Here is a 24,100-nt window from a genome sequence, read left to right on the forward strand (position 1 = left end):
TTATCATGCATCTCTGTATACAGGGAGCTCCCCCTAGTGGTGGCAGCAGACAGAATCTTATCATGTATCTCTATATACAGGGAGCTCCCCCTAGTGGTGACTGCAGACAGAATCTTATCCTGTATCTCTGTATACAGGGAGCTCCCCCTAGTGGTGACTGCAGACAGAATCTTATCATGTATCTCTGTATACAGGGAGCTCCCAATAGTGGTGGCTGCAGACAGGATCTTATCATGTATCTCTGTATACAGGGAGCTCCCCCTAGTGGTGGCTGCAGACAGGATCTTATGTATCTCTGTATGCAAGGAGCTCCCTCTAGTGGTGGCTACAGACAGAATCTTATCTTGTATCTCTGTATACAGGGAGCTCCCCCTAGTGGTGGCTGCAGACAGAATCTTATGCATCTCTTTATACAGGGAGCTCCCCCTAGTGGTGGCTGCAGACAGGATCTTATGTATCTCTGTATACAGGGAGCTCCCCCTAGTGGTGGCTGCAGACAGAATCTTATCATGTATCTCTGTATACAGGGAGCTCCCCCTAGTGGTAGCTGTAGACAGGATCTTATCATGTATCTCTGTATACAGGGAGCTCCCCCTAGTGGTAGCTGTAGACAGGATCTTATCATGTGTCTCTGTATACAGGGTGCTCCCCCTAGAGGTGGCTGCAGACAGAAAAATAATATTTCTATGCAGAGTATTTATGGAGCAGAAAAATGGCACTGATAAAATATTAGCACAGAATGTTTAACCTAAAAAATAAAAAATAATAAAAAAAAATTTCTTCTCCCTTAAAGGGTCAGAAAAACCCTTTAAATTAAGGAATCTGTAAAGTGGCTTAATGATGCCCTCTGACGTCTGATGCCCTCCAGAGGCCATTCTTTATGACTGCTGTACAGTCTTGCAGAGGAGGTGGGATTTGCCCTCCCCATATGACCTATTTGCTACAGTCTGTTGGCATCAGACCCGGATCTTATGCCCCTTATATAAATCATTGTGCAGACCTATAAAGGAGTGTAGCAGTATCCTGGGAGCGCCTGCCATCTATTTATATATAGGCTGTGCGTTAATTTAACCATTCAGGGACAGACTCCCTCCCCCACACTTCCTGGAGCCACAACACAGAGTCCATGGGAAGCAGCTGAAGATACAGAGTCCACCATTAACCCAGCGAGTAAGACTGATGCTCCCACGATGCACAGGCCTGTGGTTAATGGGAGAAGGGGCCGGGGGACACGAGCACGTCAGTTTTTCGTGATCTCGTGCATCGGATTCTAATTAAAGGGTATATATCGTTGCCCAAAATGCACAGTAATAAACACCGGCAAAGTCCCGAGGTCGGTGCCCTTAAAGCACCAGGAAATGCCAGGCTACAAACCAAGAGCGGCAGGATGGTTACAAAGTCCTCTGGCAGCTGGCTTATCTGCGGGAAAACTCCCATGATAAACACATATGACCCGCAGAGAAGCGAAACTGTCACAACCCAGGACACTGAGATATCCCCAAAAAAATAGAAACCAAAAGATTGTAGAGAGGATAAACCCAAGATAGAAAATAATGGGGTCAACAGCAATAAAAGAACCAGAGATTATCAGCAACATGTACAACATCTCTACAGGAAAAGTATAAGCAGCTACAGTAAAGCACCACTACTCCATCTAGTCCCTCCATATGGGCAGTATTATAGTAGTTATATTCTTGTACATAGGGGGCAGTATTATAGTAGTTATATTCTTCTACATAGGGGGCAGTATTATAGTAGTTATATTCTTGTTCATAGGGGCAGTATTATAGTAGTTATATTCCTGTACATAGGGGCAGTATTATAGTAGTTATATTCTTGTACATAGGAGCAGTATTATAGTAGTTATATTCTTGTACATAGGTGGCAGTATTATAGTAGTTATATTCTTGTACATAGGGGGCAGTATTATAGTAGTTATATTCTTGTACATAGGGGGCAGTATTATAGTAGTTATATTCTTGTTCATAGGGGCAGTATTATAGTAGTTATATTCCTGTACATAGGGGCAGTATTATAGTAGTTATATTCTTGTACATAGGAGCAGTATTATAGTAGTTATATTCTTGTACATAGGAGCAGTATTATAGTAGTTATATTCTTGTACATAGGTGGCAGTATTATAGTAGTTATATTCTTGTACATAGGGGGCAGTATTATAGTAGTTATATTCTTGTACATAGGGGGCAGTATTATAGTAGTTATATTCCTGTACATAGGGGGCAGTATTATAGTAGTTATATTCTTGTACATAGGGGGCAGTATTATAGTAGTTATATTCTTGTACATAGGGGGCAGTATTATAGTAGTTATATTCTTGTACATAGGGGGCAGTATTATAGTAGTTATATTCTTCTACATAGGGGGCAGTATTATAGTAGTTATATTCTTGTATATAGGAGCAGTATTATAGTAGTTATATTCTTGTACATAGGGGGCAGTATTATAGTAGTTATATTCTTATACATGGGGAGCAGTATTATAGTAGTTATATTCTTGTACATAGGGGGCAGTATTATAGTAGTTATATTCTTCTACATAGGGGGCAGTATTATAGTAGTTATATTCTTGTACATAGGGGGCAGTATTATAGTAGTTATATTCTTATACACTGCCCCCTATGATGTGTAAGTGTCCCCAGTTTACCATGGTAATGAGATCGGTGCCCAGGATACAGGGTAGATGAGGTAACATTACACCAGGGTTGTGAATGTGTCTGCTCTGTCTAAACAACACTCAGTGCTAGGAATAAAGCAGGACAGGACTGGGGGCCACCACAAAGGTTCCTTGCAGGCTTTTTCTCGGGTTATTTGGGACAGACGCCGCTTATTCCCGCAGTGTATGTAGCTTCTATATCAACAACACGTTATTAATTCATCTGAACGACAGCGAGATAAAAAGGACGAGCGCCCGTAATTGCCGGTTTGTTTGTTTTCCCTATCAAAGAGACTGTAAATGCAAAGTCGCCTTTAATTGATCCTTCTGCATCTTCCCGCTCATTTACATGCCATGGATAAGGATGAAATTAGTAGAAATCGATGCTCCTCGGGTTATTTACTAAGACTTGTGCTGCAAACATTCGAAACCAATCCAATGTACCCAGACAGGGGCACCGCAGGGGGTTAATTGATACCATCACACCCCCCATAAAAAACAGCCATATTTAATCAGAATGTTGCAAAAAAAAAGAGACTCTTAAAGGGCTACACCCCCAGTAATTACATTTCACTTCCGTCCCTGTAGTATAATGTGGGGTCCGTTCCGCTGCCTGGGGAGCGGGGGCACTGGTGTGCTGGTATGGCGGCTTGTTACCTGCCCGTTCCTTCGTTTCTAGGATACGAGGAGGATACCAGAGGGCATCATTGTGCGCGGTAACATAAATCATTAATCATTTAGACAAGTTTGTCAACCCCTGGGTTCCTGGCCGCTATTGGTATAGTATTCTCCACGGCGGGGGAGGGGTGCGCTGGTAATATCCCAGCTCTGTGGCTCCGTGTTGTGGCTTTGGGTCTTGCAGTTCGGAGACTACAAAGAATTTTTTTTCTTTTTTTTCTTCCCTCTTTTTTAATTATTTCTTGAGTGGCCGACACATTTTTTGAGTGGCTGGCGCCTACAGACAGGTAGAAAACGGGGCTGAGGAATGCACATTACACGCCGGCTGCGGCACGCAGCGACACGCTCCGCCATCCACCGCATCCGCTGCTCACGTGCAATCTTAACCCCTTCACAACCGGGGCAGAGAGCAGCCAAGATTACCAGGCTTTATCCCGACAAAAAAAAAAGCCCCGTTAGACCATTTCCAAGCTATTTAGGTCACCACGGACAGTGGGTAACGATCACTGACGCCCACATGTGCCCATCACAGAGGAGCTCCAATATGGCGGTAACTTGTGGGCAGATAGAGGTACCAATGATGCCTGGCAAAAGGGGCACACCGAGACCGAGATGTCTACATAATGGATTATGGGTCCACCGCTTTCCTTCAATCATTGGTTTTCCCGTGGTACATCCTGCCACCGATTACAACAGCTCCAGGTTATGCACCAGAGATTCACAGTGAATGCTGAGAGTTGTAGTCCCTATGGAGTTCGACCCGCAGCTCATTGGACCTTCTGAAGGCAGAAATCTAGAACATGTCTGTATGTGTAAGTGCTGAGTCTGGGCTTTGTCTTCTGTCCTGGGGCACAACTGAAACTCAGTCACCACATAACATTACCGCTGAAATATTTCACCATCTGTCATGGGGATGAGGTGGTGGAGGGGCAAGGCGTCTGCGCAGGAGGCTAAGGGGGGGCAACGTATCTGCGCAGGAGGCCAAGGGGGGGGGGCCAACGCGTCTGCGCAGGAGGCCAAGAGGGGGGGGGGCCAACGCGTCCGCGCAGGAGGCCAAGGGGGGGGGGGGCAACGCGTCTGCGCAGGAGGCTAAGGGGGGGCAACGTATCTGCGCAGGAGGCCAAGGGGGGGGGCAACGCGTCTGCGCAGGAGGCTAAGGGGGGGCAACGTATCTGCGCAGGAGGCCAAGGGGGGGGGGGGCCAACGCGTCTGCGCAGGAGGCTAAGGGGGGGCAACGTATCTGCGCAGGAGGCCAAGGGGAGGGGGGGCAACGTATCTGCGCAGGAGGCCAAGGGGAGGGGGGGGGGGCAACGCGTCTGCGCAGGAGGCCAAGGGGAGGGGGGGCAACGTATCTGCGCAGGAGGTCAAGGGGAGGGGGGGGGGGCCAACGCGTCTGCGCAGGAGGCCAAGGGGAGGGGGGGGCCAACGCGTCTGCGCAGGAGGCCAAGGGGAGGGGGGGGGGGCAACGCGTCTGCGCAGGAGGCCAAGGGGAGGGGGGGGGGCAACGCGTCTGCGCAGGAGGCCAAGGGGAGGGGGGGGGGCAACGCGTCTGCGCAGGAGGCCAAGGGGGGGGGGGGCAACGCGTCTGCGCAGGAGGCCAAGGGGGGGGGGGGGCAACGTATCTGCGCAGGAGGCCAAGGGGAGGGGGGGGGCCAACGCGTCTGCGCAGGAGGCCAAGGGGGGGGGGGGGCAACGCGTCTGCGCAGGAGGCCAAGGGGGGGGGGGGGGCAACGTATCTGCGCAGGAGGCCAAGGGGAGGGGGGGGGCCAACGCGTCTGCGCAGGAGGCCAAAGGGGGGGGGGGGGGGGGACGCGTCTGCGCAGGAGGCCAAGAGGGGAGGGGGGGGGGCAACGCGTCTGCGCAGGAGGCCAAGGGGAGGGGGGGCAACGCGTCTGCGCAGGAGGCTAAGGGGGGGGCAACGTATCTGCGCAGGAGGCCAAGGGGAGGGGGGGGGGCAACGCGTCTGCGCAGGAGGCCAAGGGGAGGGGGGGCAACGCGTCTGCGCAGGAGGCTAAGGGGGGGCAACGTATCTGCGCAGGAGGCCAAGGGGAGGGGGGGCCCAACGCGTCTGCGCAGGAGGCCAAAGGGAGGGGGGGGGGAACGCGTCTGCGCAGGAGGCCAAGAGGGGGGGGGGCGGCCAACGCGTCTGCGCAGGAGGCCAAGGGGAGGGGGGGGCAACGCGTCTGCGCAGGAGGCTAAGGGGGGGCAACGTATCTGCGCAGGAGGCCAAGGGGAGGGGGGGCAACGCGTCTGCGCAGGAGGCTAAGGGGGGGCAACGTATCTGCGCAGGAGGCCAAGGGGGGGGGCAACGCGTCTGCGCAGGAGGCTAAGGGGGGGCAACGTATCTGCGCAGGAGGCCAAGGGGGGGGGGGGCCAACGCGTCTGCGCAGGAGGCTAAGGGGGGGCAACGTATCTGCGCAGGAGGCCAAGGGGAGGGGGGGCAACGTATCTGCGCAGGAGGCCAAGGGGAGGGGGGGGGCAACGCGTCTGCGCAGGAGGCCAAGGGGAGGGGGGGCAACGTATCTGCGCAGGAGGTCAAGGGGAGGGGGGGGGGGCCAACGCGTCTGCGCAGGAGGCCAAGGGGAGGGTGGGGCCAACGCGTCTGCGCAGGAGGCCAAGGGGAGGGGGGGGGGGCAACGCGTCTGCGCAGGAGGCCAAGGGGAGGGGGGGGGGCAACGCGTCTGCGCAGGAGGCCAAGGGGAGGGGGGGGGGGCAACGCGTCTGCGCAGGAGGCCAAGGGGAGGGGGGGGGGCAACGCGTCTGCGCAGGAGGCCAAGGGGGGGGGGGCAACGCGTCTGCGCAGGAGGCCAAGGGGGGGGGGGGCAACGTATCTGCGCAGGAGGCCAAGGGGAGGGGGGGGGCCAACGCGTCTGCGCAGGAGGCCAAGGGGGGGGGGGGCAACGCGTCTGCGCAGGAGGCCAAGGGGGGGGGGGGGGGCAACGTATCTGCGCAGGAGGCCAAGGGGAGGGGGGGGGCCAACGCGTCTGCGCAGGAGGCCAAAGGGGGGGGGGGGGGGACGCGTCTGCGCAGGAGGCCAAGAGGGGAGGGGGGGGCAACGCGTCTGCGCAGGAGGCCAAGGGGAGGGGGGGCAACGCGTCTGCGCAGGAGGCTAAGGGGGGGGCAACGTATCTGCGCAGGAGGCCAAGGGGAGGGGGGGGGGGCAACGCGTCTGCGCAGGAGGCCAAGGGGAGGGGGGGCAACGCGTCTGCGCAGGAGGCTAAGGGGGGGCAACGTATCTGCGCAGGAGGCCAAGGGGAGGGGGGGCCCAACGCGTCTGCGCAGGAGGCCAAAGGGAGGGGGGGGGGAACGCGTCTGCGCAGGAGGCCAAGAGGGGGGGGGGCGGCCAACGCGTCTGCGCAGGAGGCCAAGGGGAGGGGGGGGCAACGCGTCTGCGCAGGAGGCTAAGGGGGGGCAACGTATCTGCGCAGGAGGCCAAGGGGAGGGGGGGCAACGCGTCTGCGCAGGAGGCTAAGGGGGGGCAACGTATCTGCGCAGGAGGCCAAGGGGAGGGGGGGGCAACGCGTCTGCGCAGGAGGCCAAGGGGAGGGGGGGGCCGGAACGCGTCTGCGCAGGAGGCCAAAGGGAGGGGGGGGGGGACGCGTCTGCGCAGGAGGCCAAGAGGGGGGGGGGGGGCGGCCAACGCGTCTGCGCAGGAGGCCAAGGGGAGGGGGGGGGCAACGCGTCTGCGCAGGAGGCTAAGGGGGGGCAACGTATCTGCGCAGGAGGCCAAGGGGAGGGGGGGCAACGTATCTGCGCAGGAGGCCAAGGGGAGGGGGGGGGGGGCAACGCGTCTGCGCAGGAGGCCAAGGGGAGGGGGGGCAACGCGTCTGCGCAGGAGGCCAAGGGGAGGGGGGGGCAACGCGTCTGCGCAGGAGGCCAAGGGGAGGGGGGGGGGCAACGCGTCTGCGCAGGAGGCCAAGGGGAGGGGGGGGCAACGCGTCTGCGCAGGAGGCTAAGGGGGGGCAACGTATCCGCGCAGGAGGCCAAGGGGAGGGGGGGGGGCAACGCGTCTGCGCAGGAGGCTAAGGGGGGGCAACGCGTCCGCGCAGGAGGCCAAGGGGAGAGGGGGGGCCAACGCGTCCGCGCAGGAGGCCAAGGGGAGAGGGGGGGCCAACGCGTCCGCGCAGGAGGCCAAGGGGAGAGGGGGGGCCAACGCGTCCGCGCAGGAGGCCAAGGGGAGAGGGGGGGCCAACGCGTCCGCGCAGGAGGCCAAGGGGAGAGGGGGGGCCAACGCGTCCGCGCAGGAGGCCAAGGGGAGAGGGGGGGCCAACGCGTCCGCGCAGGAGGCCAAGGGGAGAGGGGGGGCCAACGCGTCCGCGCAGGAGGCCAAGGGGAGAGGGGGGGCCAACGCGTCCGCGCAGGAGGCCAAGGGGAGAGGGGGGGCCAACGCGTCCGCGCAGGAGGCCAAGGGGAGAGGGGGGGCCAACGCGTCCGCGCAGGAGGCCAAGGGGAGAGGGGGGGCCAACGCGTCCGCGCAGGAGGCCAAGGGGAGAGGGGGGGCCAACGCGTCCGCGCAGGAGGCCAAGGGGAGAGGGGGGGCCAACGCGTCCGCGCAGGAGGCCAAGGGGAGAGGGGGGGCCAACGCGTCCGCGCAGGAGGCCAAGGGGAGAGGGGGGGCCAACGCGTCCGCGCAGGAGGCCAAGGGGAGAGGGGGGGCCAACGCGTCCGCGCAGGAGGCCAAGGGGAGAGGGGGGGCCAACGCGTCCGCGCAGGAGGCCAAGGGGAGAGGGGGGGCCAACGCGTCCGCGCAGGAGGCCAAGGGGAGAGGGGGGGCCAACGCGTCCGCGCAGGAGGCCAAGGGGAGAGGGGGGGCCAACGCGTCCGCGCAGGAGGCCAAGGGGAGAGGGGGGGCCAACGCGTCCGCGCAGGAGGCCAAGGGGAGAGGGGGGGCCAACGCGTCCGCGCAGGAGGCCAAGGGGAGAGGGGGGGCCAACGCGTCCGCGCAGGAGGCCAAGGGGAGAGGGGGGGCCAACGCGTCCGCGCAGGAGGCCAAGGGGAGAGGGGGGGCCAACGCGTCCGCGCAGGAGGCCAAGGGGAGAGGGGGGGCCAACGCGTCCGCGCAGGAGGCCAAGGGGAGAGGGGGGGCCAACGCGTCCGCGCAGGAGGCCAAGGGGAGAGGGGGGGGCCAACGCGTCCGCGCAGGAGGCCAAGGGGAGAGGGGGGGGCCAACGCGTCCGCGCAGGAGGCCAAGGGGAGAGGGGGGGCCAACGCGTCCGCGCAGGAGGCCAAGGGGAGAGGGGGGGCCAACGCGTCCGCGCAGGAGGCCAAGGGGAGAGGGGGGGCCAACGCGTCCGCGCAGGAGGCCAAGGGGAGAGGGGGGGCCAACGCGTCCGCGCAGGAGGCCAAGGGGAGAGGGGGGGCCAACGCGTCCGCGCAGGAGGCCAAGGGGAGAGGGGGGGCCAACGCGTCCGCGCAGGAGGCCAAGGGGAGAGGGGGGGCCAACGCGTCCGCGCAGGAGGCCAAGGGGAGAGGGGGGGCCAACGCGTCCGCGCAGGAGGCCAAGGGGAGAGGGGGGGCCAACGCGTCCGCGCAGGAGGCCAAGGGGAGAGGGGGGGCCAACGCGTCCGCGCAGGAGGCCAAGGGGAGAGGGGGGGCCAACGCGTCCGCGCAGGAGGCCAAGGGGAGAGGGGGGGCCAACGCGTCCGCGCAGGAGGCCAAGGGGAGAGGGGGGGCCAACGCGTCCGCGCAGGAGGCCAAGGGGAGAGGGGGGGCCAACGCGTCCGCGCAGGAGGCCAAGGGGAGAGGGGGGGCCAACGCGTCCGCGCAGGAGGCCAAGGGGAGAGGGGGGGCCAACGCGTCCGCGCAGGAGGCCAAGGGGAGAGGGGGGGCCAACGCGTCCGCGCAGGAGGCCAAGGGGAGAGGGGGGGCCAACGCGTCCGCGCAGGAGGCCAAGGGGAGAGGGGGGGCCAACGCGTCCGCGCAGGAGGCCAAGGGGAGAGGGGGGGCCAACGCGTCCGCGCAGGAGGCCAAGGGGAGAGGGGGGGCCAACGCGTCCGCGCAGGAGGCCAAGGGGAGAGGGGGGGCCAACGCGTCCGCGCAGGGGGCCAAGGGGAGAGGGGGGGCCAACGCGTCCGCGCAGGGGGCCAAGGGGAGAGGGGGGGCCAACGCGTCCGCGCAGGGGGCCAAGGGGAGAGGGGGGGCCAACGCGTCCGCGCAGGAGGCCAAGGGGAGAGGGGGGGCCAACGCGTCCGCGCAGGAGGCCAACGCGTCCGCGCAGGAGGCCAAGGGGAGAGGGGGGGCCAACGCGTCCGCGCAGGAGGCCAAGGGGAGAGGGGGGGCCAACGCGTCCGCGCAGGAGGCCAAGGGGAGAGGGGGGGCCAACGCGTCCGCGCAGGAGGCCAAGGGGAGAGGGGGGGCCAACGCGTCCGCGCAGGAGGCCAAGGGGAGAGGGGGGCCAACGCGTCCGCGCAGGAGGCCAAGGGGAGAGGGGGGCCAACGCGTCTGCGCAGGAGGCCAAGGGGAGGGGGCAACGCGTCTGCGCAGGTGGCCAAGGGAGGAAGGGCGCAACACGTCTGCGCATGAAGATGCATGCGGCAGGTTTTCTAAATTTTATGCAAATAATGATTATGACAATGTTCGGCACTTTTCTAAAATTATTCACCATTTTCAAGATCTCAGCTTGCGGTCAGTGAATTGTAATATTACTGTTTACACCTAGAAGTTAAAAAAAAAATGTACATCCCTAAAACTAGTCACAGCTGTGACACAGTTGTGTCCAGTCTGAGCAAATCCCGAGATGATACACAAGCAGCGCACATCCATCCCGATCTGCTACATTTCTGTCCGCATGTCCCCAAAATGATGGGATCTTACTGTACGAGGGGCGATCCAAAAGTAATGATAATCGGTTATTTCTATTGCACTCAGAAATTAAAATAAAATGTTTTCTTCTCTCTTCGGTACCCACTAGTCCAGGAAAAAAAATCACTTAAATAGGCCACGATTCCCGGGAGCTACATTCATTTGAATAGGAACTGCCGAGGAGTGAAGATCAAAATGGAAAAAAAACAAGCTCAGAGCTGTCATCAAATACCTCGGCTTGAAAAAAATGACTACCAAAGACGTACACAGCGACTTGGTGGAAACATTGGGGGACTCTTCTCCTCCATATTCCACAGTTGCACGCTGGGCCAAGGGATTTAAGCTGGGAAGAACATCGACAGAAGATGAACATCGTGAAGGACGCCCATCCACGTCCCTCAATGAAGAAAACGTGAAAAAAGTTGAAGAAGTTGTATTGGCCGATCGAAGAGTGACTATCAGGCATGTAGCTGAGGTCACAGGGATCTCATATGGCAGTATTCAAAGAATCCTTGCAAAAGAATTGCATATGAGAAAGGTCTCGGCGCGTTGGGTGCCAAAAATGTTAATCGACGAGCAAAGGAAGAAACGAGTTGACATTTCAATAGCAAATCTCGAAAAGTTCCAAGCAGACAAGGAGAATTTTTTGTCACGTTTTTTGACCATGGACGAGACCTGGATCCACCACTTTGATCCCGAAACTAAACAACAATCGATGACATGGAAACGAGCCAACGAACCGACGCCGAAGAGATTCAAAGTGTCAAGCTCAGCAGGGAAGGTTATGGCGTCCGTTTTTTGGGACGCTGAAGGAATTATTATGGTGGACTATTTGGAGAAGGGAGCCACTATTACGGGCTCCTACTACGCAGAACAAATAAGAAGATTGCGAGAGGCTATCAAGGAGAAAAGGCGCGGCAAACTGCGGGCTGGAGTGGTGTTTCACCAAGATAACGCGCCGGCTCACAACGCTGCAGCTGCCATGGCTACCATTCAAGAAGCGGGCTTTGAACTGGGGGAACACCCCCCTATTCGCCAGATCTAGCCCCCAGTGACTTCTTTCTCTTTCCTTGGCTCAAGGAACACCTCTGGGGCAAGAAATTTGACGACAATAGCAACGTGATAACCGCTTTTGGGGATTTTTTTGAGGGTCAAGATCAAGAATTTTTTTCGAAGGGAATTCTAAGTTTAGAAAAGAGATGGACTAAATGTATAGACTTGTTAGGAGACTATGTAGAAAAATAAATTTTATTTTTTTTTACTATATTCATTGTGTTTAGTATTGATTATCATTACTTTTGGATCGCCCCTCGTATATACCCATATATTTCTCTATAGAGAATGCTCATGAGTGGAAATATCACCAGAATGAATAAAAAAAATAAGACACGATGACGGCACCCAGGAAATCACACAGTGCCGCCACGGTAATAACAGCCTCTAAGAAAATACCGCAACGACTCGCAGAGAGATGCACAACTACTAAACCTGATCCTCCGGCTTCTGGCGAGGTTACTCCATGCCAGAAATAACAGGGCAGCCGCCGAGAATCAGACATTTCATTGTGTAAGGTGACAGCAGGCGCCGGCTGCAGCAGGCACTTACCATCTCGTCCAGGGCGTAGCGCAGCAGGCACTTACCATCTCGTCCAGGGCGTAGCGCAGCAGGCCGTGCTCGTACAGGATGAAGAATCTCCGCTGCCATTTCTGTAGATGAGGAAGAGGAAAGGATCAGAGCAAGAAAGAAACACCGCATCACAAAAGTCAGGACCGACAGCAAAAATGCATGAGACTGCAAGAAACCTCTATGAAGTCAGTCTATTGTTCTCAGTTATCGTCCCCTGCCCGGCACCCGGGAGCCAAACCTAGCGATATTATACTGGACTATGATTATTATAAATAAAACTGAAATCATCCCACAGGGAGGAGAACAATTTGGCCCCCAGGACAGCTAGTGGCCCCCATTACGCACAGGCCGCCCTCCAGTCGTACAGCGCTGCCTCGCATCGCTGTCACCTCGAGGCTGAGCAGATGATCGGAGGGAGAAGCAGACCCTGGACTTGTTAATAACACATCGGCAGAGCCCGCCTGGCAGGCGGCAGCGCCATCCATCACCTGACTATTACCGCCAAGTGTCAGCAACTGGGAAACCTGAGCAGATGTCAGACCAGAGGAGCCGAGCGGCTATGCCAGCTGCTCCGCAACGTTTCTGGGATATTATCGGTATATTATGACATTTATTTGGTATCTACCTGCAAACTATTGTTCTATGGTATCAGCCATTTGGGAATATATTTTGCTTTTAGGATCCCATAAAATCGGAAAACGTAAAGTTTTATCTCACGCGGATTATGCCAACCTAACAATATTGGACTATACGGCTGCTCTTGCTGGCCCCGAGACCAGCGATATTGGCGAGGTACATTGTGCCTCCAACCCCGCGGCCGCCAGGCTCCCTGTGTGTGGAGCGAGGCCAGATAATGATTTCTCCTACTGTAAATGCCTTTGCCGGATCTCTATTATTCCTGGAAAGTCAGCAGTTTCCCTAGAATAACCCCATTCTGCCTTTAGGGGGAAAGGGGCGCACACTGCGATCGGTTTAACCCTACATCTGCTGTACGGATTGGGGTTGGTGTGTCACCACCCAGGATGGAGCACAAGCCCCTCTGGGCGCTCGCCCCCGCTGGCTGCTGCTTTGATGCCCATGTAAGGCAGCATTATCCAGGAGGCAAATTCTGCTCCAATAAACTCCAGCTTCAACTTTCTTCTCCTGGAGGGAGGGAGAGAGCCGGGCGAGCGGCGGGGGATGGGAGCGAGGGTCACCTGGTCACAGCAGCGCACGCTGCAGCACATCCCACCATCCTACGACTTGTCCTGAAATCTGGCACCAAGGAACAGAAGTGTCGTGTCCGCAGAATTATTACTCCGGGGGTTCGTACACTTACACCCAGGTCTGAACCTCATCCCAAACTAATGGCAGCGAGGAGCCATGATGACGCTCCCATGTTAAAAGCGCCACTGTGCAGCATAAATTACCACATACTTACCTCCTGAACTGGCCAATGGTGCCCAAATTAACCATTGCCATACAACAAACGTGATCTGTGCTGCACAGGACCTCAGTATGTGGTCGGTAGTGGAGATCCTACACCTGATATTACTGAGACATCAGCCTCGTAAATCCCAGAAAGACATTACCAATATTAACCCCCCAAAGATCATTAACATTGCCGGCTCTGCAGCTTCGGACCCCTCCTCCCCCACAGATGCACTTTCTTCCTTATAAGAGAATATTCTGCTTCTGCCCGTATAGACTACGCTTCTTGCATTAAACCTTAATCAAAAGGCAAAGTCTCTCATATCCCGTTGCTATTTTTGGGAATGACACAAGCTTCACACAACGCCGTCGGAAGATTATGCTGGAGATAAACGAAAATCGCAGTATTTAACTCCCGACGTGCCGGAGTGGAGCCTGGCTGGAGACCACACGTCTGCGCCAAGCGGCTCCTGGCCGGGTACGTCACTTTTGGCTCCTGCGTTGGTTGGATGTAGCCTAATCCCCAAATGATCGGGTTTTCTATCTATTCATTAACCTTCTATATTTAACCTGTTATTAAGCGATGAGGTCAGAGGCAGGAAAGACGCGAGGCGAAATGTGATGGGATAGCGTCCCCAATGGGAAAAGCGGGGAAGGAATTAACAACTACATAATCGGCAGCAGATGACGGAGGACAACATTCTCACACCAGACCGGAAGGGCAGAGATAATGTACCAGATCTCCAGCAGATGTATGTCGAAAATCTGATTCATAAAGCAGACCAAGTGCTGCCACCAGTCTGGATGATAAGGAACCATGGCAGGTCGTGTATCCATCAGAGCCAGACATTATCTGGACCGGGCCTGTGCTGACACCGACACTCCCAGGCTCAGCACGCTTTATTAATCAGATTTTCCTGTATACATAAAATGGAGATCATGTTCCCAACCCCAGTAACTCACCGTAGAAAATATTTTATTGGAATATCCCAGGGCACAATTCAATATTCCAAAAGATGGACTATTTAAAAAAAATGAGCCAAGAAGGTGTCACAGTGACAGCACGGTCCTTACAGAGGACTGACAGTCTGGTCTTGATGGATACACGACCCTTTAAGTTGTCAGAGGTTCTGGGATGAGTCCTGCCAAGGATCTTCTCTGTCTTGTTGAAAGGGAACCATTGCGATGTCCGCTGTAACGGAACACTGAGAGGCTGCAGCCGATCAGTGGTCGCTGATTACTGTAGCCAATCACGTAATATAATAACATGACCGCAAGCAGCCACAGCGCCGACATCGCATGAGTGACATTGCTCCGTTTTTTTTTTAGTTTTTTTTTAAATTTTATTAGACTTTTGCTACTGAACAATCCCTTTAGATTTTTCCACATACATAGACTGGAGTTAACGATTCAACATTCCCCTAACCTACAAAACCAGGGGAGGAGTCCTGAGGAGATAATTTGCATATTCCCACTGCATTTTGGGGTAAGTGAAGAGTCTCCGCGAGCTCAAAGAACACTGGATTTTGGCTGTTGGAGCTGAAAAGAGGACATCGGTAAACCAGGGGAGGAGTCCTGAGGAGATAATTTGCATTTTGAAGCTTTTTTTTTTAAGCTTTTTTCACTGTTTTCAGAACATGGAAGAGTCCAGGAGCCATTTGGTGAGCTGCATATCCTGCTACATGTTCACAGACTTGCCAGTGGAAAAGCCAAACTTCACATGCCAGAAATGCAAGCTTGTGTCCCTGTTGGAGGAAAAGTTGCGAAATCTAGAAGAGAGGTTAACTACCTTGAAAATCATTAAGGAAGGTGAAGAGTTCTTAGACAGAGCAGAATTATCTCTTCATGATTCAGAAAGAGAAGAAATTCGAACTGCACCTGACGAAACAGAGGAATGGAAGCATGTGACCCACAGAAGCAGGAGGATCGAGAGGCAGTCAGCACCCATACTGCTCAGGAACCAGTACCAGGCTCTCACGCAGGAGAACCATGAAGAAATACAGCAAGATAAGACTTTGCCAGCAATGAATAACCTTGTAAGCCCTCAGAATCCTCCTGGATGGAGAAAGAAGAATGTTGTGAAGAAAAAACGGAGAGTGGTGGTCATGGGGGATTCCCTGTTAAGAGGAACAGAGGCCGCTATCTGCAGACCAGACATAACCTCAAGAGAAATGTGCTGTCTTCCAGGAGCAAAAATTAAAGATGTGTCTGACAGGATATCAAGACTCTTCAGACCTACAGATCACTACCCATTCCTGCTAATACATGTGGGGACAAATGACACCGCAAGAAAGGACCTGGAAACCATCTGCAGTGACTTTGAAGACTTAGGCAAGAAAGTGAAAGAATTGGGAGCGCAGGTGGTCTTCTCATCCATCCTCCCAGTGGATGGCCATGGAACAATGAGGTGGAATAAGATTCTACAGGTGAACAACTGGCTACGTCGATGGTGCCGTCAACAAGGATTTGGATTTCTGGATCACGGAATGAATTACCTATACGATGGACTACTTGCTAGAGATGGGGTGCACCTTACGAAGACTGGAAAACATGTATTTGGAAGTCGCCTTGCTACACTCATCAGAAGAGCTTTAAACTAGAACAATGTGGGAAGGGAAGCAAAAGGCCAGAAAAAGCCATACAGCTGACAAATACTATTGAGATCTCTGCTAATGGAAGTGGAAAGGAAGAACAAAGACAAAACAATTTAAATAATAAAAATATGGGAGGAAGAGAAACCAATCACAAACTAAAATGTTTTTATACAAATGCACAAAGCATGGGCAACAAACAAGGAGAATTGGAACTACTAATGCAGGAAAAGGAATATGATGTCATTGGAATCACTGAAACTTGGTGGGACGATACACATGATTGGAATAAAAGGCTAAAAGGATACAACTTATTTGCCAGAAACAGACTTGATAAAAGAGGAGGAGGTGTCTCATTGTATGTTAGAAAAGCGTATATCTGCACAGAGATTGAAGCTTCAGAGACTGGGAGTTCTGTGGAAACTGTTTGGGTAAGAATACAAGGAGAGAACAACGGAAAGGACACCATTGTAGGCATTTACTACAGGCCACCTGGGCAAGCTGAAGATATGGATGAACTCTTTATGTATCAAATGACCAAGTTCTCCAAAAAATATGACGTAGTGGTCATGGGAGATTTCAACTATCCAGACATTTGTTGGGAATCTCTCTCAAGTAAAACTAACAGGTCAAGCAAATTCTTATCCTCTCTTGCTGACAACTTTATCTTCCAAAAGGTAGGGGAGAAAACAAGGGGATCTGCTACTTTGGATCTAATCCTTATAAACAGGGAGGAAATGGTTGAGGAGGTAAAGGTGGCTGGGACCCTAGGAGGCAGCGATCATGCTATTATAGAATTTTGGATAACTAGAGGAGGAAGACATGTGAAGACTCAAACTTCAAGGTTAGATTTTAGAAAGGCAGATTTTAAGAGACTCAGAAAGAGAATAGGAGGGATCCAATGGCTGGATGTCCTTAAGGACAAAAATGTCCAGGAAGGATGGGAAATTTTTAAAAATGAGATTCTCAAAGCACAATCGTTAACAATCCCGGAAAGTAGGAAGAATGGGAAGCATTTAAGGAAACCAGGATGGATGAACACAGAACTTAAACACATGCTAAAAAGAAAGAAAGAAATGTTTATTAAATGGAAAGAGGGAGGCATATCTAAAGAAGATTATAATGCAGTCTGCAGATCCTGTAGGGCACGTATCAGGTTAGCTAAAGCTGACAATGAATTAAGGCTTGCAAGAGATGTCAAAAGCAATAAAAAAGGATTTTGGGGGTATGTCAAAAGTAAAAGAAAAGTCAAAGATGCTATAGGATTTTTACAGGATGAAAATGGAGAAATGGTAAGAGAGGATGTTGAGAAGGCCGAACTTTTTAATTCCTATTTTGCATCTGTTTTCTCTCAGAAAGAAAATGTAACATCAACTGATCTTCACTGTCCTTTTAAAGGAATAGAGGAATCCAAGTTATCTGTAAACAGAAAGATTGTGAGGGAATATTTAGCTAACATAAATGAGTTCAAGTCTCCAGGTCCAGATGAATTACACCCCAGAGTACTGAAGGAGATCGTAGAAGAAATTTTAGAACCACTCTCCATAATCTTTGAAAATTCTTGGAGAACAGGTGAAGTCCCAGAAGACTGGAGAAGAGCAAATGTTGTTCCTATCTTCAAAAAGGGGAAGAAGGTGGACCCAGGGAACTATAGGCCGGTGAGTCTGACTTCTATACCAGGAAAGATCTTTGAGCAAATTATTAAACAACATGTATGTAAGTACATGGATAAGAATGAAGTGATTAACCAGAGTCAGCATGGGTTTGTAACTAACAAGTCATGTCAGACTAACTTAATTTCCTTCTATGACAGAATCACTGACTGGGTGGATCAGGGAAATGCTGTAGATATAGTATATCTTGACTTCAGCAAAGCATTTGACAAAGTATCTCACACCATCCTTATTGAAAAAATGACCAAGTATGCAACGGACCAGGCAACTGTTAGGTGGATTCATAACTGGCTTAGTGATCGGACTCAAAGGGTGGTTGTAAATGGCTTCACATCCAGCTGGATGAATGTCTCAAGTGGGGTACCACAGGGCTCCGTCCTGGGACCTGTATTGTTCAACATCTTTATCAATGATTTAGATGAAGGAATTGAGGGTAAGCTGATTAAATTTGCTGATGACACAAAGCTAGGAGGGATAGCTAATACTAGAGAAGAGAGAGAGAGGATTCAAAAAGACCTAAATAAACTGGAGCAGTGGGCAGCAACCAACAGAATGGTTTTTAACAGGGAAAAATGCAAAGTACTACATCTGGGCAATAAAAATGAAAAAAGCATATACAAAATGGGAGGAATAGAGCTAAGCAACAGTACATGTGAAAAAGACTTAGGTATACTAATAGATCATAGACTGAACATGAGTCAACAGTGTGATGCAGCAGCAAAAAAGGCAAATACAATTCTGGGATGTATTAACAGAAGCATACAGTCTAGATCACGTGAAGTCATTATCGGTCTTTACTCCTCTTTGGTCAGACCTCATCTGGAATACTGTGTACAGTTTTGGGCACCACATTTTAAAAAAGACATAGACAAACTGGAGCAAGTTCAGAGAAGAGCGACCAGAATGGTGACTGGTCTGCAAACCATGTCCTATGAGGAACGGTTGCAGGATTTGGGAATGTTTAGCTTGCAAAAAAGAAGACTGAGAGGAGACTTAATAGCTGTCTACAAATATGTCAAGGGCTGTCACATTGTAGAAGGATCATCTTTATTCTCATTTGCACAAGGAAAGACTAGAAGCAATGGGATGAAACTAAATGGGAGGAGACACAGATTAGATATTAGAAAAAACTTTTTGACAGTTAGGGTGATTAATGAGTGGAACAGGCTGCCACGAGAGGTGGTGAGTTCCCCTTCAATGGACGTCTTCAAACAGAGGCTGGACAGACATCTGTCTGAGATGATCTAGTGAATCCTGCTTTGAGCAGGGGGTTGGACCAGATGACCCAGGAGGTCCCTTCCAACTCTACCATTCTATGATTCTATGAGAGATTTGCCTAGATTAATAACAAAAAATAAATCTAATTACTAAGGCTGTAAGAGATGAGTAAGGGCTGGGGAGAAGTCCTGACAAGTCTCCTTTCTCGATCTCTTACTATCTTACTAAGTTAAAAAAAAAAAAAAAAAGTTTTCCAAGGAAATATTTTTATAGCTAGGGATGGAAACATGCGCTCCGGTTTATGAATGTAGAAAAATCTGATTAGTAAAGCGGGAACATCCCAGTGTGGGCACAGTCCAGATAAAGATGGCTGTCCGTCTGGTTACTACAGATCACTGCCTTCTAGTTGTCTCACAATGGTTCAACAGGACAGATAGGAGATTTGGTGGGATTTACGCCCCATACACATTAGATAAAAGTTGGCTGAAATCATCAATTTTGACAGTACAGATTGACGGTCGGCTGTCTTGAGAAAACGGCTGTTAATCGTTCTAAACACACCGGGCATGTTAGACTTTTTCCACCAATGATCAGGATCGGCAACATCATCTGCTGACAAAAGATCTAACACGGCCGATGAGGTCAGAGATGTTGTGGTTACCGCTGACTACCAACTGTGATCCGGTCCACCATTGTATTAGGTGTATGAGAGCCTTTATCTCCGGTCCACCATTGTATTAGGTGTATGAGAGCCTTTATCTCCGGTCCACCATTGTATTAGGTGTATGAGAGCCTTTATCTCCGGTCCACCATTGTATTAGGTGTATGAGGGCCTTTATCTCCAGTCCACCATTGTATTAGGTGTATGAGGGCCTTTATCTCCGGTCCACCATTGTATTAGGTGTATGAGGGCCTTTATCTCCGGTCCACCATTGTATTAGGTGTATGAAGGCCTTTATCTCCGGTCCACCATTGCATAAGGTGTATGAAGGCCTTTATCTCCGGTCCACCATTGCATTAGGTGTATGAAGGCCTTTATCTCCGGTCCACCATTGTATTATGTGTATGAGAGCCTTTATCTCCGGTCCACCATTGTATTAGGTGTATGAGGGCCTTTATCTCCGGTCCACCATTGCATAAGGTGTATGAAGGCCTTTATCTCCGGTCCACCATTGTATTAGGTGTATGAGGGCCTTTATCTCCGGTCCACCATTGTATTAGGTGTATGAGGGCCTTTATCTCCGGTCCACCATTGCATTAGGTGTATGAGGGCCTTTATCTCCGGTCCACCATTGTATTAGGTGTATGAGGGCCTTTATCTCCGGTCCACCATTGTATTAGGTGTATGAGAGCCTTTATCTCCGGTCCACCATTGTATTAGGTGTATGAGGGCCTTTATCTCCGGTCCACCATTGCATTAGGTGTATGAGGGCCTTTATCTCCGGTCCACCATTGTATTAGGTGTATGAGGGCCTTTATCTCCGGTCCACCATTGTATTAGGTGTATGAAGGCCTTTATTTCCGGTCCACCATTGTATTAGGTGTATGAAGGCCTTTATCTCCGGTCCACCATTGTATTAGGTGTATGAGGGCCTTTATCTCCGGTCCACCATTGCATTAGGTGTATGAGGGCCTTTCTCTCCGGTCCACCATTGTATTAGGTGTATGAGGGCCTTTATCTCCGGTCCACCATTGCATTAGGTGTATGAGAGCCTTTATCTCCGGTCCACCATTGTATTAGGTGTATGAGGGCCTTTATCTCCGGTCCACCATTGCATTAGGTGTATGAGGGCCTTTATCTCCGGTCCACCATTGTATTAGGTGTATGAGGGCCTTTATCTCCGGTCCACCATTGCATTAGGTGTATGAGAGCCTTTATCTCCGGTCCACCATTGTATTAGGTGTATGAGGGCCTTTATCTCCGGTCCACCATTGCATTAGGTGTATGAGGGCCTTTATCTCCGGTCCACCATTGTATTAGGTGTATGAGGGCCTTTATCTCCGGTCCACCATTGTATTAGGTGTATGAGAGCCTTTATCTCCGGTCCACCATTGTATTAGGTGTATGAGGGCCTTTATCTCCGGTCCACCATTGCATTAGGTGTATGAGAGCCTTTATCTCCGGTCCACCATTGTATTAGGTGTATGAGGGCCTTTATCTCCGGTCCACCATTGTATTAGGTGTATGAGGGCCTTTATCTCCGGTCCACCATTGTATTAGGTGTATGAAGGCCTTTATCTCCGGTCCACCATTGTATTAGGTGTATGAGGGCCTTTATTTCCGGCCTGTCTTTGCCTTCTGCCTTAGTAATCAGATTTTTTTTTTAGAAAAATGTAAGAAAATCCTTCTCTTTACACTCAACTTTCCCTTTGAGCATTGAAACCTTGTCTCTTATTAAAGGGGTATCCCAAGCTTATAATTTCATAGATCGGTACAGGTCCGTCACGTAAGACCCATGGATTGTAGAACACGACCCCGAAGGCCCCTAATTTATCCATGTTATAGTACTGGTCCTACAGTTTGGATCCCTAAAATCCCAATAACACACCACAAAGCAGTTGATTTCCACAATGCCTGCTAAATTTCATACAGTGACCCAGCCACGTTGCAGTACAGAGCCGGCTGCCGTGGACCGGACTATGGGCGACACCTGAGAAACTTTAAGCCATTTAACGTCAGGGTGTTTTGTTTTTTCTCTTACCCGGGATCTGTGCATTGGATTGTCAAAATCGGTGCCCTCTGGAGCGAGCAGCAGCCATCCTCCGTAGATGGGCTTGGCCTGTAAAACACAGAAAAAGATAATATTATAGGATCCTTTAATTTCCGAGGACAAATCTCAGGACTCTGATGAGTACATGTGTGACGTGAAGACCCTGCAGCGTCTCAGACGACCCCATAAGACAGTCCTATCAGCTCCTGGGAAAGCTGGGTGATGATCTGCACAGCATTCGACTGTAATGCATCTTCTCTGTTCCTATACATATGGTGGGGTTAGCCATTCAGTAGCCTGGTAAAGCTGAGTGATAAAGGACTGATCACCCCGTCTGCAGACTGCACCTGTATATACACAGGGGACGGTGCGGCTGCTCTGCTCAGTGTTGCTAGCGCCTGCACTGGATCAGAGGTGACAGCAGCACCTTAACACGCGCCAGCGGGTGACAGGGTGAGAAAGGCCAGCGGGAAGTCCCGGGGGTTAGTTTACACGTTACAGGAAGATCTGCCACAGTGATCCTGAGCAGCATCGTGGCCGCCATGTTTCCTGAGAGTGAGGATTTCACACGTCACCTGTGGTCAACTAGTACAGAAGCCCCCAGACCTGGCATCTTAGATCCATCAGTCACCTCGGGGGTCCGGGCCGGCACCATATGACTATATAAGGGATAAGTGATGGGTGCATGGAACAAACAGTTTACTTCTCCGCGGCCGCTGACATCACACAGACCCCCCAATGCTGTGGGTTGAGTGGAGGCTCGTGGCAGCTTCCTGGCCTCGGCCAGAGAAGTGAAACCTCCACATTTCTATAGGATCCATATTAGGACATTCCTAACAGACACGATGCCCGCGGCGGCCCACGAGGGTAGACGAGAAGACATCACGCCAGGCCTAGTAATCAGAAGAGGCGCCGGGGATGCTGCAGGTAGGAGGAGGTCCGCAGGGCTCAGACCCGGGGCGACTACAGACATAGGCTGCTGAATCGTGGTCCTTCTTTTTGCACAACTCAAGTTTTAAGCCTGTTCCCATTCACCAAAAGCAAGCAGAGATCGTAAAAATAGAAAAGAACTGAAATACAAAAGGGCCGGTTCATCATTTCCTCGTATTTTGCTTTTTTAAATCAATTTTCTTTTTACACAGTGTCGTATTCGTTGATTGTTTTTTTTTGCTAAATTCTTGAAAATGGTGCAACGCGATTCACAAATTTGGCACAAATAAAATGTTCTTTATCTTTAAACTTTTTGGAGGAAAAAGTTGCATATTCCAATAAAATGTCAAAAAAATTGCACAAACATTACAGCCGTACATAAAATTCACTCTGCGGGAAGGAGAATATTTGCACAAAAACTGTGACGTTTTATGAAGTCTCAATTGATGAATCAGGTGGAAGCACCAAATCTGGTCCACAATGACGAACATTAAAAAAAAAAAATTATAGACTTTAGAGAAGGCACAAATGAAAAAAAAAATTGCAAATGTAATAATGAATTGGGCCTAAAGTATTTTGGAAAGTTACAGAACTTTTCATGACACAATGATTAAAGCTAGAACCAGAAATACCCTTTATACCGGCTGTAGATTGAAGCCCTTTTAGGGCATGTACTATAACCTAGGTCCTAGGACATGCCTCCATACAAGACGATCCATTTAAGCATCAGCAACATAAAGGGGTTGTCCATATAAAACAAATTATCCACCATCCACAGGATTGACTTGATCGGTGGGAGTCCAACCACTGGGACACCAAGAATGGAGCGACAGAGCACAGTGCCGATCGCCGCTCCATTCATTCCCTACGGGGCTGCGCTCGTCTTTTTCCAGCAGTTTCACGGAGCGTGAATGGAGTGACGATCAAGCATCCCGGCCGCGCCATCTTGGGGATAATGGTGATTAAAGTTCCTCGATCGGTGTAGGTCCCAGCGCTCGGACCCCCACAAATTAGTCTGTCCTATGGATAGGAGATAACTTGATTTAACCTGACCACCTCTTTAATAACGACGGGTCCTAGTAAATTATCGGCATTGGCTTAATTCACAAGAAACTTTCTATGACCGTCATATGATTTGCGACGGAGGTCACACGCAAGTCCACATAAACTGTCCGTGCCTCATTACACACGGATAAGAGAGACCAAACCCTTTCCTGCTGACCCGTCCCTATAATGTAGATTACAGCTGTTGGGATGTATTCACATGGGGCAGCTTTATGGCCTTGTTTTCTTGCACAATAACAGCAGAGTCGTTGCCACCTGCATTTTTGGGGGTTTTTTTTGCTCAAAAATCAGAAAGTTTTTGAGCCCTGAATTGCTGAATGAACACGCGTCCCTCCTCTGACATTTCACATCCGGCGTTGTTCCTCCGCACCGCAGACACCCGGGGAGGCGATGACCACATTTATGACGGTTGTGAAATGCCCCATTAATGCCGCCTGGAACAGTTTGTGAGGCATTTAATGCTTGGTTTATTGAAAGGGCGATCCGTCCAGTCCAGCGGCCCCGTCACTCCCGAAAATAACCGCTCTGATAATAGGTCTGTGCCACATAAACCAGAAGGTGGCTGTAAACGAGGCGACATTAGCGAGCAGAATGTCATATTTAAAGGGGAGTTTCATAAAGTGATGGCGTATTGCTAGGATCGCTTCCAATGGATAGGATAACGGGGGCGAGCAGCCAGCCCCCTTCACTACACCAGAGCCCCCTCATTCTCAGGATCAATAAC

At 51.8% G+C, this 24,100-nt stretch overlaps 1 protein-coding gene across 14 annotated transcripts in view; it reads right to left on the reverse strand.

Moving 5' to 3' along the window:
• The window catches only part of MPRIP (myosin phosphatase Rho interacting protein), a 102,666-nt gene that overhangs the window by 67,663 nt on the left and 10,903 nt on the right, over positions 1–24,100 (reverse strand). For 12 of the 14 annotated variants that reach the window (XM_073648511.1, XM_073648504.1, XM_073648506.1 and 9 more), the window contains exons 2-3: positions 21,373–21,450; positions 11,793–11,858 (exon numbers count right to left, since the gene is read on the reverse strand). In XM_073648511.1, the coding sequence (XP_073504612.1) occupies positions 11,793–11,858; positions 21,373–21,450 (144 nt within the window). Of the gene's footprint in view, positions 1–11,757; positions 11,859–21,372; positions 21,451–24,100 lie in introns of all 14 variants that reach the window. The other 2 variants (XM_073648510.1, XM_073648509.1) reach the window with 2 other exon arrangements.

This window comes from Phyllobates terribilis, unplaced genomic scaffold, assembly GCF_046119375.1.
Source record: "Phyllobates terribilis strain yellow unplaced genomic scaffold, ASM4611937v1 Scaffold_9__5_contigs__length_417890890, whole genome shotgun sequence".
Classification (NCBI taxonomy): Eukaryota; Metazoa; Chordata; class Amphibia; order Anura; family Dendrobatidae; genus Phyllobates; species Phyllobates terribilis.